This window comes from Pagrus pagrus (assembly GCF_965226575.1).
Source record: "Pagrus pagrus genome assembly, chromosome: 14".
Lineage (NCBI taxonomy): Eukaryota > Metazoa > Chordata > Actinopteri > Spariformes > Sparidae > Pagrus > Pagrus pagrus.
The window spans coordinates 26,003,506-26,020,569 of NC_140198.1; the positions used below are offsets into that span (position 1 = coordinate 26,003,506).

Sequence of the window (17,064 nt, forward strand, 5' to 3'; positions counted from 1 at the left end):
CAGATAACCTTTTAAAAGACCAATTTACTTTTTGCAATTATTTAGACCCACTTTATTAACTAAATTACTAACTTTAAGTAATCCATCCTCTGTGCCCTCCTTAAGTTGTTAAGGCTACACAGGGCTGCACAGCATGCCAATGAATGGACATATTGGAAAAATGTCTTTTCAGTTAAACAACCAAACTTTAAATTGCAATGTAGAAGTAAAAAGTTCCTTGCAAAAATATTCTTACTTAATCTCTTATAACTCCAGTCGTGTGGGTTGAAATGAAACGAGACAATAAACAAATATAACACACCCTGACATCTGTCAGAGCAAATGATTGTATTTTAGTTAATTGTGTAAAATTAAAGAACTCCATTGAAAATGTCAGTAGCTGACAGCATCTCAAAATCCATTCGGTGTTGGCTTGTGTTTATTGACCTTTGAGTTAATAGGCAGTGTATTGGGGGGAAGGGATACGTAGACGTGTACGAGCTGTCAGAGGGTGAGGTTAGCTTGTGAAATTGAAGTTCTCCTCAGTTCAGTGTTGAAATAAATGCCTTGTGAAGTCTCTAACCTGCTGTGTACATTTGTATATGTTAAAAACACGGAAGGAGGAGAAGCAGTCACAGGAGGTTTTTTGGGGTTTTTTTTTACAATTAACTGAACACACTCACAGCTCCATGTTTTCACTTCTCTCATCAAATGTACTGTGTCACAGGACAGATCAAATATTTCCTTGAGAACTCTACAATTCATGGCGCCTGAAACATGACCGAGGGAAATGGCTGCGTTGTTGACATTACCCATCTATTCAGCCTGGCATCTTGACTAATGATGTTAGAGAGCACCTGGAGAAATGACATCCATCTTGAAATTCTTGAGGTGAGGCAGAGAAAAAGAGGAAGTCTTGTTATCTTGTGTGTTATGTCCACTTGTATGTGTCTGTAAGCCAAACAATAATTGTGTGCCTGCTTTGGGAGCCTTGTAAAGTAACTTGCTAATATAATAAAACAAGAATTCTACTCGAGGGCTGCACAGTTGATTGAAATATTATTGAAATCACAATGTGGCTAAGTGCAACATCCAAATCACAAGAAACCCCAACTTTGTTTTTGGGCCTTTTCGTGGCTTTATTTAAAGGACAGCTTTGAGAGATGACAGGAAACAGGATGAGAGAGAGAGAGGGGGAATGACATGCAGCAAAAGGTCACAGGTTGGACTTGAACCCTGGGCCACTGCTGCAATAACACGGCGTCTGTACATGGGACACACACTCCACCAACTATAATAAAAACAGCATTATAATGAAGTACTGTAGTGCTGCTGAGATGCCCTGGTCTACAAATCTTGTTCTCCAGATATAAGAAAACATGATGTTTCACATCATGTTTTAGTAGTTTTTCAGAAAATGAATGTAAAAATAAAATGATCATTCCCAGTAATCGTGAATCATATCATAATCGCAATATCTGTCAATATAATTGCAATATGATTTTTTTGGCATATTGTGCAGCCCCGACTACTACAACTGTTTATACTAATAGTCATGACAATTTACAGTAGTTGTTTGAAACATTTGATTAAATACTATAAAGTTAAATCAGCCACTACATCATAGCAACGATCATTTAATACAAATACTTTATGAGAACAACAACACATATTTACTACATGTCAAAACAAAAACACCACAGGCTTTGAAGTTCACTGAGCAGCTCAGCAACCTCTTTGTACTAAACCTAATTGAAGCCAAGTGAACAGAGCTCAGGCCTACTGGGATATGGACAAATCAGAGACTAATGAACAGAGCACAGGCCAATATGGACAAACCACAGCATGATACCAACACTTACTCTTCAGGACAGACAAGTGCGCTTTTTTTTCACCTACTCACTGTTCACTGGGGAAGGTCAACTCAGTACACATGTGTTTGTTTTAACAACAGCTTGCCTTGCATTTGTACACGTTTTCACAAACAGCTTCACCAGTAGAACCAGTTGGTGGAGGTTTTTCGGTCATAGGCCCTGAACATTGTCATCTACCTTCTATAGATATAGGAAGCTCCAAGAGAAGTACAGTCCTCCTTCATAGTGAACCTGTTCTGTGTTTTATGGTATCTTAAACACAAAACACAAATCACATAAACACAAAAAAATCAAATGTGCAGTAAATCAATACAAATACAGACACACAGGGAAATAGAGAAAACAAAAACCAATACTAAAATGTTAGAAGTGGTAGATCATTAAAGACTGTATTGTGTTCTCTGTATTTATAGTGAATTTCTGTATTTGTGTGTACAAGTTATTTTTCTGTTTCCAACACATTTGTATGCTGCATACATTTTAAATTGGTGAATTTGTCTGTGTATTCTTTCTCAGCATTTTCTCTGCATGCTGCATTTGGATGTTTTCTAAAGCTGCTGTGCATTGGGGTCTCAGGACCACCATAGTATTGTGCAGGATTACACACTCTAACAAACTCAGTGTGCCCATTATTACTGACAGTAATGAATAACTTTTCTTATACAGCGCAAGCAGTTATTGCTTTTGCTGAGATGGCTCAGCACAGAGATCTAAGGAGTTTCAGTCTGGACGCAGACATTTTGAAAGACACAGCAGATGTTTTTCAGACTGTGCTTTTGTCAGATTCTCTCGTTGCATTTATGATGCAGCCTTAATTGGAACAGAGTGTCCTCGGAGCTGAATTTGAAGAGGAATCAATTGGTGAGCTGAAAGCAGCAAACAGAGAGAAGGGGGGAGTGAGACAATACAAAAAAGTTGTTTACATACTGTATAAAAATACATAGCCTGTACGGAATAAATAGACCAAACAGGAGATAAAATACTTTCTCTCTCTCTCTCTCTCTCTCTCTGTGTGTATGCACGCGCGCATGCGTGCGAGTGTGCGCGCGTGTGCATGTGCGTGACTCTAGATGAATATTGCCAGAAAAGTAAATGTCATCAAATTTCCCTGCCCCTGGTTATTCCCTGCTGCATATCAACAGAAGGCTGAGGAGTTTTTTTCCATCTCAAAGCAGATAAACAACTTGTACTGGCAAATGAAGAGAGCCGGAATTTAATGAAAAGGCAAAGATGCAGGTCATAGGACTGAGACAAAATCAAAGCTACAGACTACATTAGGGATTCGCTTCACTATTTCAAATTCATAAACCAACGGCCTCTTCACCTTGACGTTGAATACAGTCCCTCTGATCTCACAGCCAGGACTGCCATCCTCCATTCTCAGTTTATCCCGGTGTGTCTGTGACCTCAATGTCAGCCAACCAAGTTATCCACGGTGGATTGGTAGATGTGTCACCTTTCTGCTCTCCTGCCACAGTCAGCCGAGGCTCAACTGCACATTTGCTGCAAGTTGTTGCTTTGAGGCATTACAGGCCACAAGGTTATCTGTTCCTTTATTTCCTCTACCCACATTTTTTCCAGTTCAAGATGCAGGATAACATAATTACCTTTCATCAATAAATACTTTAAAGCTTGGGTTGTTATGTTATTTTGGAAGCATTTTTCTTATACAGTCCCTCCAAAACTATTGGAACAGCGAGGCCAATTCCATTATTTGGTTGTACACTGAAAACATTGTTTCATAGATGAGCTTGTGTGTTTGGGATCATAAGCACATCCTTCCTTTCTCCACACATTAGCCTTTCCATCACTTTGGTGAAGGTTCATCTTTGTCTCATCAGTCCATAAAACTTTGTCCCTGAACTTATGAGCCTCGTCTCTGTACTTTTTGGCAAATTCCTATCTGGCCTTCTATTCCTACTGCTAATGAGTGGTTTGCGTCTTCTGGTGTGGCCTCTGTACTTTTGTTCCTCAAGTCTTCTGCGAACGGTGGATTGTGATACCTTAACTCCTGCCCTCTGGAGGTTGTTGGTGTTGTCACTGATAGTTGTTTTAGGGTTTTTCTTCACAGCTCTCACAATGTTTTGTCATCAACTGCTGGTGTTTTCCTTCGTCTACCAGTTCAACATCTATTGCTGAATAGACCAGTGGTTTCTTTCTTCTTCGGGACATTCCAAATGGTTGTACTGGCTATGGCCAATGTTTGTACAATAGCTCTGATTGATTTTCCATCTTCTCTCAGCTTCAAAATTGCTTGCTTTTCTCCCATAGACAGCTCTCTGGTCTTCACGTTGATTCACCCTTTTTAACTATAAATGCAGTCTGCAAAGGCAAAACCCAAAGCTGAAACTGAGAGTAGACATTCAGCGCTATTTATTGTTTGAATAATCAATGTGATAGGACACACCTGGGCAGCAAAAAACCCCTGTCAGTCACATTTTCCAATTATTTTACTTGAAAAATGGGTGGGTTCAAACAAAAGGTGATATCTTCTAGGTTTTTTAACAGATCTAGATGTAAATACCCAGAAATGGATGCTGACATACTGATCTCTTGACTCATCTTTATCTTTTGATGTCAAACCCAAATGTTTTCAGTGTACAGCAAAAATAAAGGAATTGGAATTGCTGTTCCAATAGTTTTGGAGGGGACTGTATATATTTATTGGACTAAAAAACCTAAGAGAGCTTGTTGAACGTAGCAAACTAGCCACTCACACACATCTGTGAGCTGACGATCAAGAGCTTCAGAGCAGTCAGTGTTGTCAGCCAGCGTGTGTTGGGTTTGATTGGGGTTTATACTGTATGAACTCAAGAATCAGTTTTGTCCACACTGGTGATGTGGCATCAGATGGGCTCATGTTTTAGAGCTAGTAGTAGTTAACAGGAGTGAAGCTGTCAGTAGGCATCTACTTCAGAACTGCTGAATCTCTGATGTAAGTTTGGGGGGGCTGTGTCTGAACAACTCTACTTAATAATGATATCATTTATTTATATAGGCGATGCATTATCAAATTAAAATAGAACAGGGATTGTAAAACACCAGGGGATAAAAAAAAAGAAAAATATCAAGATGATAAAGTCAAGCAATAAATTAAATACATATAAATGCTTTCCGAAGAAGAAAAGTTTAAGTTGGGTATTAAAAGACCCTAATAATGCATACATACGCTGTCAGATGCAGTTTTAGTTGAATATCAACTTGTCATGAACCCTATGAATTCCTTCCAGAAGAGACTGACTGGGAATGTGTGTTGTTATATTTCAATAATTTCACATTGCCTCCCTTTCTGTGATGGCTGGCCTTTCACTCTGCCTTGGGTAGTGGCCTTCATTGTTGGGGTCGTTTCTCAACAAAAGTAATGTGTTACATATTACTCATTAAATTAACTTATTTAGTCCCTTTAAAAATAATTTGTTACAGTGCTCTTTCCATTATTTTTGTGTTAATCCGCAACATCCCCTTAGATTGAGATAAGGACACACAAGTTCTTTCTTAAGCTCTTTAATTTTGTAATATCCGACAAATCCGACCTTAAAAGACAAACCCAAAACCAAACAGCACTTCACAGAAAAGTGTTATGCACAGTAGGCTATAATGCCCTCAAACTTAAACTATATCAATTTATAAAACAATATAAAAGGGGTAGGCCTTCCTAGCACTGTACAGTAAAAGTATTTCAGTTAGGAGAGACTTTCTGATTGAATATATATATTGCAATGTGCACATCAGATGAGAAATATGAGTCTGTGGTGATTAGGCCTCATTGTGACATCCATTATATTTTAAGAGGGAGTAGTATAGGAAACCCCCTGATGGAGCCTAGAAACTGGTGGTGGTGATGGGATGAAGGTGATGGCAGAAGATCTGGATGTGATGAGGTGGATTCTGTTAAACTCCAACTGGGCACTCGATATCATGAACTGGAGGTGGATGGGGTGGAGGAAGATGATTTTGCACCGAGACAACAGCTGACAACAGCAGAGAGGAGAGAAGATTTAAAGGGATGACAGTAACGACATGAATGGTTGATTTAATCGTGGCAAAATCTGGTTGGAGTAAACGTCCATAGTCAGCTGATTATAAGTGTGGAGAGAGAGTTTGTGAATTATTGAACAATAAGATAGTTTCCTGACTGAACTTGTGTTGAGCTTCATTAATTGTATTACAGCTAAACACCAAAATATGTTACGAATATGTTGAGAAATAGACAGTGAACAGCATCGTGGTTCATATTTGATCAGCACTGCCCTGTTTCACTGTATGATCTTGAGTTTTTTCAGCCTCAGTTTTCACAACACAGGAACAATATGGTGGAAACTTTCTGAAAGCATTTTAAGTTAGAAATACACAGTGTAGTCACAGGAACTTATAGTTTATCAGCACTGCTTGATCACAGTATGATTGGAGTTTGACGAGAAGCCCACTCACTTGATCCTGGAGATCCTGGAGATCCTGGCGAGCGTTTCGATCTGCCTTTTCGATACCCTTTGTTTCTGTAGATGCATGCTTATAAAATGTGGCACAACAATCTGTAGTTGCAACAGCCCTAAAATTCTCCAGATGACACGTTATGTGTCATTTGGCAGATTTTTCCTGAAAAATGGAGAGAGGTTTAACATTGTTAATTTGCATATACCACCAACATTTTAGTGATACAAAGCTGGTTGAAAATCAGCAAAGTTCCTGTTTGAAAGGGGAAAAAAATTTAAATGGCATATAAACTGCCATCTTAACAGGTCAAACATGCTGAAACAAACACACTCAAGTTGCTTGCTCAACAAACCATGGCTTTATAGTAGACTAGTCCAGCTTATCTGACGTGTTTATCAATAAAGCAGTGGTTACACCTCATTGGGAGGAGTCTCTCAAAACCTGTATTCACCCTCAGTCAGCACCAGACTGCCCAGGCTGACAAGCCTCTCTGTGAGCGCACTAGACGGCATCACTGTGTTGAATTTAAGGAGAGATCAGACGATTGTTGTGCATACATGAAAAGGCAGTTTGATTTTTTTTTTTTATCCGCCCATTATACAGATAACTGCTAAACCTGTGTAACACAAGTAACAATGTAATTGTTTGATTAGTTATCCCCAACACTGGTGGCCATTTGCAAGAGGTGTAATCACAAATAAATTCTGTTAGAGCATAACCTGGCTCCAACAGTTAAGGAAAATGGAGAGAAGTACATGAATTGGATCCAGGATCAGTTCATTGTTTCTCCTGCTGTCCAGGCAGGGCTGCTCTTCAATGTAATTAGACTGAATATAGATTTAGATTTTTCAGAAAATAAAGTTTGATAGTGATCACTGTGTGCCCTTGTCAACAGGGAGGTCAGGCTGTAGCAGGACCATGAATAAAAGCTGTGTGTTGCACTCTAGATTGTGTATTAGAGGAGTAGCACAGAGGAGAAGAGGAGCAGTAGAGAAGTTAAGTGCTGCTGCACCCTTTCAAAGCACAGAGGAAGTGACTAAACAGTGTTTCCAGACTCTCACAACTCACAGGCTTGTAACAGAACAGTAAAAGGACATCGTTATGTCTGTTGCCATGCTGAGATCACCCTGTTGTGCATGTTGAAAATAGTAGTTGCATATGCTTTTGATTGGCTTTTAGTGTAATTAATGTTTGTTTGTGTGATAACTTATTAAAACAAGCTCAGGGTACAGTTCTAATGTTTTCATGTCCAATGCTGAAATATATACAGAATGTTATTTTCCTTTTTAATGTAACCTACAGCATTGTTTTCCCTGGCTTTGCATCCATGTTTTGTTTTACTTTGTCTGACATGAAATGTTTTGTGGTGCAGCTTTGTGACAGAGAGAGAATAGTCCAGGGAGAACTACACTGAACAAAAACAGGATAATAGGCTGCAATATTTTCACCTGCCCAGGCATGGTACTGCAACATCAAATAAGCTCTTATTAACAAGCTGTTCAGTCTCTACAGAAGACAGTTGTTTGCATTCTTACATAAAACTGTGGCAGGGGGCATTTATACCTGTTAGTAATCTATGATAATGAACTTACCTGCACAACAGTCACGTTTTAGCCTTCTATTTGTTTTTTTGTTTTGTTTTTAGGTTGAATTCAATCGTTTTTTGTTCCGACCACTTTACTGAATATTTGCCTCCATCTGGTGTTCAGTAGTGAAACTGCTTTGAATCAAATCAGATCAGTAAAACAAGCTGCATCTTGTCTGACTTGTCAAAAGAAAAGGGCAGATAACACTTAAGAGTTTTCTATTTTATTAAGGATAGAAGTAATATAAAAGAGAAAACCTACAAGAAGACATGAAGAAGTTGGTCTACAAATTGTCAAACCAAAGTTATGACTCGTCTTTACATGTTCAGCCTAGTATAGTTGGTTCTCCAGAGAATGTTTTCTTTTCACTTGTGAAATTAACTTTGTGGATGTAAATGTAACATTAGTCCAAGAAACAAAGCGACTATTATCAATTACCCCTTTTTCATAATGTAGTAACAGGGCTGTAGGGTCACTGATCCAGTCGGTTACTGCTCATCCTGAACAGTTTATATGTGTGATTAGTTTAATTATTTTAGAAAAGTCCAGGAGATTCTTCATACCATACTGCAACATAGTGATCATATATTCTTTTGATGTTTTTGTTTTAGTTTGTCTTTGACAGAATGAAAAGAATTGATATATTCTTTAACCTTTAGGCTATCAAGCAACCCAATGATTTTATTATGTCACCGATGTGGAAATTTCTGTTGTTCCAAGGCTGTTCCTGAGTAAGTTGTAATTAAAAACAAAATAAGTTATTAACATTTTTGTGTTACCCATATGAAGAGGTCTTGTGAAATGCATGACAGCTGAACACTGTTTATCGCCTTGAACATAATAATTTGATGTGTGATTTGGCGTAGATTTGCTGTATCGTCGTAAGTACTGGTCAAATTCGAAGTATATGCCTTTAAATAAGCATCGTTGTGTGGTTAGTGAGTTCCCAGATGCATATAACTTAATGTCAGACGGTAAGTAATAAATCAGTTATAATGTGTTTGTACACGTCATGGGAATAAAATAAAGTCTGACACATCGTGTCCTCTGGCACCTTCACTTCCTTCACCTTCACCAATGATGTCATAGCAGCATAATGTGTTTGTTTGTGCTTGTGTGTGTGTGCTTAGGGAGCAGGGGGTGGGCACAGTATGTAGAGCATCAACATGCATTTTCACTCTGAAGGCTGACTCATCCCCATATATCACGCAAACACAGCCTCATGTCTTGGCATCATTTCTCTCATGTTTGCTTGTTTTCTTTTCCATCAGCTTGGCAGCGGAGGGTGTAAAGGAGGCGGAACAGTCTGAAAAAAAGGTGCATCACTGTGCGGCTCACATGTCAGAGAAGTGAGGTAAATCCTCAGGTGAGTCACAATTCAACATGGAAGTTGACCTTTTAGAGCGTTTTTCTGCACAAAGGCCCGACAAAGTAATGGGATTTCGCTCTGCATGGAATCTTTAATGACAAAATACTTCTATCAAACATGTAAATAGCTTACACATGTATTGTTTATACATTCACAGTGGGTCAAAACAATGACAAACAAATTCTACAACTCAGTTCCTCAAAACTCTTAACTGAAAACAGTTAACCATTTAACCACCCACAGATCAATAGCAAAATTCATTCAAAACCATGTTCTCTATTCAAAACTAATTATTTCTGCCAAAACAATAAAAACAACTATCCTATTAATATCTCTTACAGCGCATCAATTTAAATTTACATATCAAACTGTATAAGAATGCATAGAAATGGATTCTGTTCTTTTTATTGTAACATTTGAGTTTTTTTGGCCCTAAAATAGGTTGTAATTTCATGGTACATTTGGTATATAGACTCTTGCCATATTGTACTGTACAGTACTGTAACCTACCACTTAGATTCTTGATTATTGGATTCATCATTTTATATTAAAACATTTTTTTAAACTATGCGTCCTCATGGTTTCCCAGAGCCCAAGGTGCCATGTAAAGATGTTTTGTTACATCTGACAAACAGTACAAAATCCCACAGATATTCAGTTCACAATCGTATTAGAAAACAATAAGCAGCAAATTCTTATTTTAAGATTTCTGAACCCATATGTGCAATTAGTTTTTGTTAATCAATTAACCAATTAACTGCACAGTGCTGAGATCTACCTTATTAAGATTAAACTGTCACTTCTTACGTGACTTTCATTATAAATGTGAAATAGCGTCACTCTTCAACGCAAATCTAAACTCATTTTAATGTCACTTTATTTTGCAATGAATTAACAATTATGACAATTAATTTACAGATGTAATTAATTGGGTGTTTTCTCGTGTTAAATTTACAGTGAAAATACTACAAAATCTTTTCAACCCTCCCTTTCTGTTGCCAACTGTTTTTTGTGTAAGGAAACAGAGGGCCAGGCTTTTTGCATTCTTATTTACATGATGTGGAGTCTCTCTGTAAAATAAACCAGCGACAGAACTACAGAAAGATGTGGTCTCAGTGGAATTGCACATTACTTACAACCCACTTTCACCCTGGAGTCTCTTGAGGACCCAGGTGGGTAGATCAACTGGCACCATAGTGAGTCGATATCTGTTTTTGTTCCAAAGAAGGAGGAGGAAGAGACATGCCGTCATGTGCTGTCAGCCACACTCGTCTCTCGCTGGTGAGTCAAGGTTTTCTAGTGATTCACGTCTGTAAAAGGAGCTGAACGACGGCTCAACTGTAGTCTCTGCCCTGTTCTCACCACCTATATCCTCCTCTTCCTATTATTTTACTCCTCCTTTCCATTCATCTCTTTGTCCGTATTCCCTTTCCTTCCTGTCTGCTAATTGTTGTTGTACCACACTATTTATTTCTCCACCAAGCCTGCAGTAGTTCTCCCCGGGCCAACTCTTTTCAGCAGCGTCTCGAGGCCCTTGTTGGGAGACCTCCAGGATGTTCAAAAAACTCTCACACACCCAATTCCACCTGCGGGCCAGTTCAGCCCGACAGGGGATTTCACCGCGTTGATGACGGGGCACAGTCTTCCTTCCTGAGCCCACATAAATCTGTCGGTCGGCTCGTCCTATAGTCTAATATTAAAGCTGTTTTCCATTACATGCTGCTCAGCAGGGGAGGGAAAGCTGTTGTTGACTAACATGAGCTGGTCGTGCTAGGGGGGAAATTGTGGTTATAATTTACTCAACTTGATCTGCACACAGAACAACTGACTTATTGATAGTTACTAGTAATGATGTCACTTGCTGATTTGTTGCAGATCAGATTTATTACTTAATTGTACTTCTGTGCAGAAAGCAAAAAGCCAAGAAAAGCATATTCAGCTGGACATAATTTCCATACCCCTCTATTGCTTATCAAGGTTTTTGGCTCACATAACACAAACACTGTCAGTGTTGTCCTTCTCCGTCGACCCATGCTTTTATTTTGCTGTGTGTTAAAAGCACCTTGACTTCTCTTCTCCCAGAAAAATGACAAGAATGGACTTGTAAGGACATTTTTCAACTGAGTGAAGGACCTCTGTCATCTCAGACTCAGAGTGGTAGAGGCTACCGACCCTAGGCTATAATCAAACACACACACACACACACCCACTCATGCACACATGCTCACATTGACAGGCGTGCACACAGCATTTGTAAAGCAAAGTGTTGTGATAGTGCTGTATGAAAGTCCTAAGAAACAAAGGATTGCAGCTAAACATTTTGTCATGAAAGTAAGTTGAAGAGGAATCATATAATTTTAACATTTAATTTTGAAGTTTGGAAAATGATGTACAAACTTTTCACAACTTTACAAACAGCCATGACTTTTTATGCGATACAGAGAATAAATATTTGGGTTAAAATCTTTAGTCACATTTCCATAAGATGCCCACTACTTGAAATAAATCATAGAGTAAGAGCAAGTTACATAACAGTATAGCGCATATGTAAGCTGTCACATCTTTGTTGATTACTCTACTAATTGCTCCTCATCTTATGCAGCAATGAGGATTTGCATTTCCTTTTAATATCACATATGTAGTAATGCAACATCTTTTCCAACAATTTTTGCAGAAGCACAAAACAACTGAGCAACTTGAACACAATTCTTTGGGTGAATTTTCTACAGCTCACATTGAGACATTCTTTTGAAATGTGAGATCAAAATACATTTCACAATATATACAACATTCTGCAGTCTTGATTGTAATTGCACTTTTTTTTATATATATCTGTTAATAAGAGAGTTGTACTGTAATACTGAGTTGATTGCAACAACAGAAACACAAAAACAGTTTCCTCCCTGAGGTCATTCATCAGTCCACTGGCATTATCAGCAGTCTTCAGGGCTCACAGTGGTGGATGTACCCTGTTACAGTATTTCAGAGCACAGAGATAGGTTGTGCTCTGGTTCCTGCAGGTAGCTCACCTGCCAGGGAAGCCCCAGAGTTGGAGAGGGCTCCACAAAAGTGTCCATGTATCTCTGAGGGCAGGAGGCCCACATGCCTGGCTGGTACCCCAACCCCTCACCCACTTGAGGGTATCGAAGAGGACTGGGCGGATGGTCACGGGGGCTACCACAGTGTCCATGTGAAGCATAAAGTTGTCCCTCAGTGGGATAACAAGGGTAGTGAGGTGATGGGGGACAAGATGTCACAGTGTTATCCATGTAGACATGTGGCTCCGTGGGCAGCCTGTGCATATGAGGCCCTTGTTGTTGCTGCATCTGGTGAGAGATGGACGCGTGCCAGGGGATGTAGCTCTGGTGCTCCAGGCGAGGGACCGTTACCCTGGTCTGCTCAAGTTGAGATGTCCCCATTGCAACTGGCCCCACAGATGACCTATTGCACTCGCGGTGGGTGCAGGGCTTGCTGGGTGGGTTTGAGTTCAGGAATACTGAGAGAGCGGAGATGCGGTTAATGGCCCTCTGCAGTGTAGCGATCTTGGAAAGCCGTTTGCCACTGAGGTCATGGTTCAGAGCAACACGAAGAGCATTGAAGGCCTGGTTGTAGTCCATGATGCGTTTTCGCTCGCGCACATTAGCTGCCATTCTTCGAGCTTTTGAGCGGACTGGTCGATTGCGCTTCTTGGTCTGGCCTTCCTCTGGGTCGCTCGGGCTGCTGGTTGAGCTCTCACTGTCTTGGTGACTCCCCTCGTCTTCCCCTTGGTCCAGCGCGCCAAGCTCCAGCTCTTCCTCAGAGAACTCTGATCCAGCAACACTGCTGCAGCTCATTGTGTCAACAACGTGGACACAAGACGAGTCTGCGTCAAATCTTCGTACTTGTTTTGTAGTTGTAGTGAAGAGTCTATGTTGTTCAAATGCAGTCTGTGAGGCTGCTGCGACTACCGGACGCGCTCCCTGAGTGCTCCTCAGCTTGCTTTGTGGGGCTGTCGGTATTTGCTGCTGTGCCGACAGCCCAGGTATTCTCCTCCTCTGACTTCTCTGGTGCCTTGTGATTACTTGTACCTCAACAAGACAGGTTGGCCTGCTTTTTAAAGCTCTTGAAGTCACATGGTACAGTCACCTGTGAGGAATGATGCACTCTCTCTCCCTCTCCAGGTTTATGGGCACCCTCTAGGCAAATGGCACTGTCACCTCCTCCTCCTACTCTGACTCTCCCTCATATCCCTTACAGGATCTTACAGAAACGTTTCAACACTTCACGTCAGTGTAAAACGTACGCAAAACATACTAATTATTTGGAAATAGCAATTAACTTTACACTTCCTTTAACACCTTTATAGAGGATTTAATTCACCCCGTAACGCTGCTATAATCCCAGACTCTATGTGTGCTTCAGACTTTCCATGAGGCTGTAGAGTTTTGTAATGTTGGTTTATGCTCTTCACTTCTTCCTGTCATCACAATTCCTTTCTTCACATAGAACAACGCTGCACTATGCCACTCAGACTGAATCTCCAACAAAATGATTATTGCTTTCCTTGCACAGAATCATGTACGCCTCTTACTTTTTACCATCATTAGCAGTGAAGTGATATTCATCTTAATAGATGTTCTGTGAATAGTCTCAAGGACATTTATGACAAATTGCACATTTATCCAAGAGGTCTAATCTGTTTTACACGTTTCCCCTTTTCTCAGGTCTGGGAAGAGAGGAACCTTCTTATCTACCCTAGGTTAGATTTGTCCTTGCAATTAGCTGTCTCTAGAGTGGCGATTCTCCCTCTCTGTCTCTCTCTGCGCAGGTTTAAGGGCCATGTAATTTAGAGTCGCTTCCCTGGAACCCATCCCCATAAATCAGGCCTGGGCAGCACCTCAGGACAAGAGAAGAGAGAGCACTAGACTTCAAAGAGAGGGAAAAAACAAGAGCAAATATTTTACAATTAGAACCTACAATTGCTGCTGGTTAGACTATCGATCTTTCATAATCTTTTGCTAGTGAGGACATTCCATTTTGATCAAATTTAGGCTGTTGATACACTGAAATACTTGAGACTTGAAATACTTGAACTTCCTTGTAAGGTGATGAGTTCCATGTCACTTTCTAAACAAAGACCTACTAGATACAGAATTGAAACAGGCTTGCTTTTATTTACATCTCCTACTACTCATACAAAATAGTTTCTAATTGAGGAATATAAAAGGGGAAAGACCTGCATCCACATGAAAGATCTATGAGTCAGATATTGTGGTGGATAGTGAAAGGTGATTGCACTGACCTTTAGCTAGGCTTCTGGCCAAGTGCAATAGGTCAGATAACTAAAGGGTAGGCCCTCAGACGCTGAACTGGGGGTCGTTGAGAAGCATTGCTTCCTTCCTGCCCTCTTGTTTTTATTGTATGTGTTGCGGCTCTGAGACGCCAACCTTTAAAACAATTACAGCCCAGAGTTTCAGCTCTAAAAGCACAACTATTGATCTGAGGTGGGAACTTTTTAGTCTCGCCTTTTTCCGTTTGTCCAGGAGATCAACACAGACTAGACTTGGATTATTCACTCATTATTAAGATACTTTTATTACATAAATAGTCAGTGAAGTACCAGTGTTTGCATACAACATGAGTATTCTCTATTTACACATACAGTAAACCTCACAGATTTTTAATTATGTGAGGAGAGAATGAAAAATTATTCTTTCTGTGAAACTTGACGACCTGGACCCTAAAGCCATTCATAAGTCAACCTTGCATTCCACACTTTGCTCAGGTGTTCTCAATTCTTACCTTCACAGTTAAATCCACAAGGATCTGCATTTATTTGTTAAAAAGACAGAACCCCTATTATTTTATATGGCCAAAAACTCTAATTCTAACCTGAATATGACATCTGAGCAGCTATTTGTCACTGACGCAATGAAACCCTGATGGCACAATGTGTTCACACACTTCAATAGCTTCATGTGAAAAATAGAATGTTCTTGTCACTTAAATATTGTGTATATTACGGACAAGATCTTAAAATCATCATGTAGGACAACACATTGTAGAAAAACTCAATCATTGACCAACTATTAGTAAATGATGTATTGTCTTATAGTGGTTAAAGCCTCACAGATGAACAGCTGAACTACAGGGATGATGTTAAAACATTTCACTCACTTTCTTTGTCCTTTTTGTTTTGTGTTTAACTGAGACCATTCCTGTGAAGTTGTAAAGTAACCACTTAACCCACTGTACTTACCACACCTTTCAAATAACCCTGCTGATCTTCTGCATACCTTTATAGTTAAAAATGTTCAGGCCATGCCGCTCAGCTCCAAGTGCGTAGGCTTTATCACAAGCTGTGATTTATGACTTCACAAACATGTCAGATTTACTGCCGTGGTGTAAAGAGCATGAAGACTACAGCCTCGGACTCTCCCCGTCCATTCATTTTTGACAGGTGACAAGACACCAGTAATTATCAGCCGCCGGGAATAAATCACAAGATTTTATCACGCAGCTCGCCATGCCCTTGATGGAATAACCATTTTCAAGCAAAGGGAACCTGTCCAACGCCGCTGAACCTAAGATTTGTAAATCTCCTGCTCAAGCCCCCATAATGACTGGTTGTTAGCCGTTTGTTATTAGAGGTCTGTGTGCCAAACGTTATATATTTCCAAAGGGGTAGTTAGAGGTAATAAGTGAGTAAGGTCTAGGTTCGCTAACCTTGGCTTTCCAGTGGTATGTTAATGCATGTTTTTGGTGTCTGCCATGGAATTTTCTCACCTCAATAAAAAGCTTCCAGTCAAAAAAAAGTCATGTTATCTCTGCTCCTCCACTATTTGTCACACCACAATCCCTGGGGATAGTTAATGTCTGTAAAAATCTATGTTATCAACCGTACACTACCAATCTGTGGTCATTTCATGGCAGTTATTTTATTTGTCATACTGTTCTCTAATTTCTTTTATTGCAAAAACACAGCTTTACATTGCGTCCTTGGTCAAGGACCAATACTCAAGTACAAGCCCTTGAAAATTGCACTTAATGATCCAGTGTGTAGGATTTAGGAGGAACTATTGTCAGAAATGGAATATATAATATTCATAATTATGTTTCATTAGTGTATGATCACCTGACTGAGAATTGTCATGTTTTCATTACCATAGAATGAACCTTTTATATGAGGTTCTCCCTCATGAAGTCCGCAATGTTGCACCACCCCTTTTCTGCAGTAGCCCAGAAAAAAGAGTAGAGAGGGCCTTTCACTGTTTTCACATTTTTTAGCAGCCACTGTGCAGGAGAGTCAGGGGTGTATGTCATTGGTTGTATTCTGCAACCTCAACGAAGGATGCCAATAAATCGTACAGTTTTGACCTTAAAGTGCCACACTACATGTATTTCCCCTTCTTTCCATCACTGATCAAATGGCAACATTAGCATGAATTCTCTTTACAAATATGCGTACTGAGGACTGTAGTAACCCAGAAGCTCCGATTGTGAGGCTCTGTCTTTAGCGTTGCAGGACACTGAGCTGCCTGCCTGGCAGATCTGTGTATATCTATCATCTATGATCTTTGGTGTCAGCACCGAATGCTGCCTCTCATTGCCAGTTGTATCAGAGACCCCCCGCTGAAGGAGATGATCTCTCCAGATGCCTCTGTGAATCGCACTTTACTCTGCTGAATCAACGGAGTGAGACCTCAAGTCTTTAAGAATCATTCTAAAAAAGCAACGACAAAAAACAACACGTCACTTTGATCCTAGGTTTTTTTCAAGTTTAGTAGTTGAGCTGTTTTTATCATCTGTCAACACACAGACACACACGTCTTAGGTTTTCGTG

The 17,064-nt window shown here is 39.9% G+C and overlaps 1 protein-coding gene across 1 annotated transcript; it reads right to left on the reverse strand.

Annotated features, from left to right (window-relative positions):
* Window positions 1-11,674: 11,674 nt before the first annotated feature.
* On the reverse strand, window positions 11,675-13,264 carry bhlha9 (basic helix-loop-helix family, member a9). The gene has a single exon (XM_084372964.1). It carries the CDS (start codon window positions 13,073-13,075, stop codon window positions 12,215-12,217), a length of 861 nt encoding a protein of 286 aa, XP_084229090.1. The 5' UTR covers window positions 13,076-13,264; the 3' UTR covers window positions 11,675-12,214.
* Window positions 13,265-17,064: the final 3,800 nt, after the last annotated feature.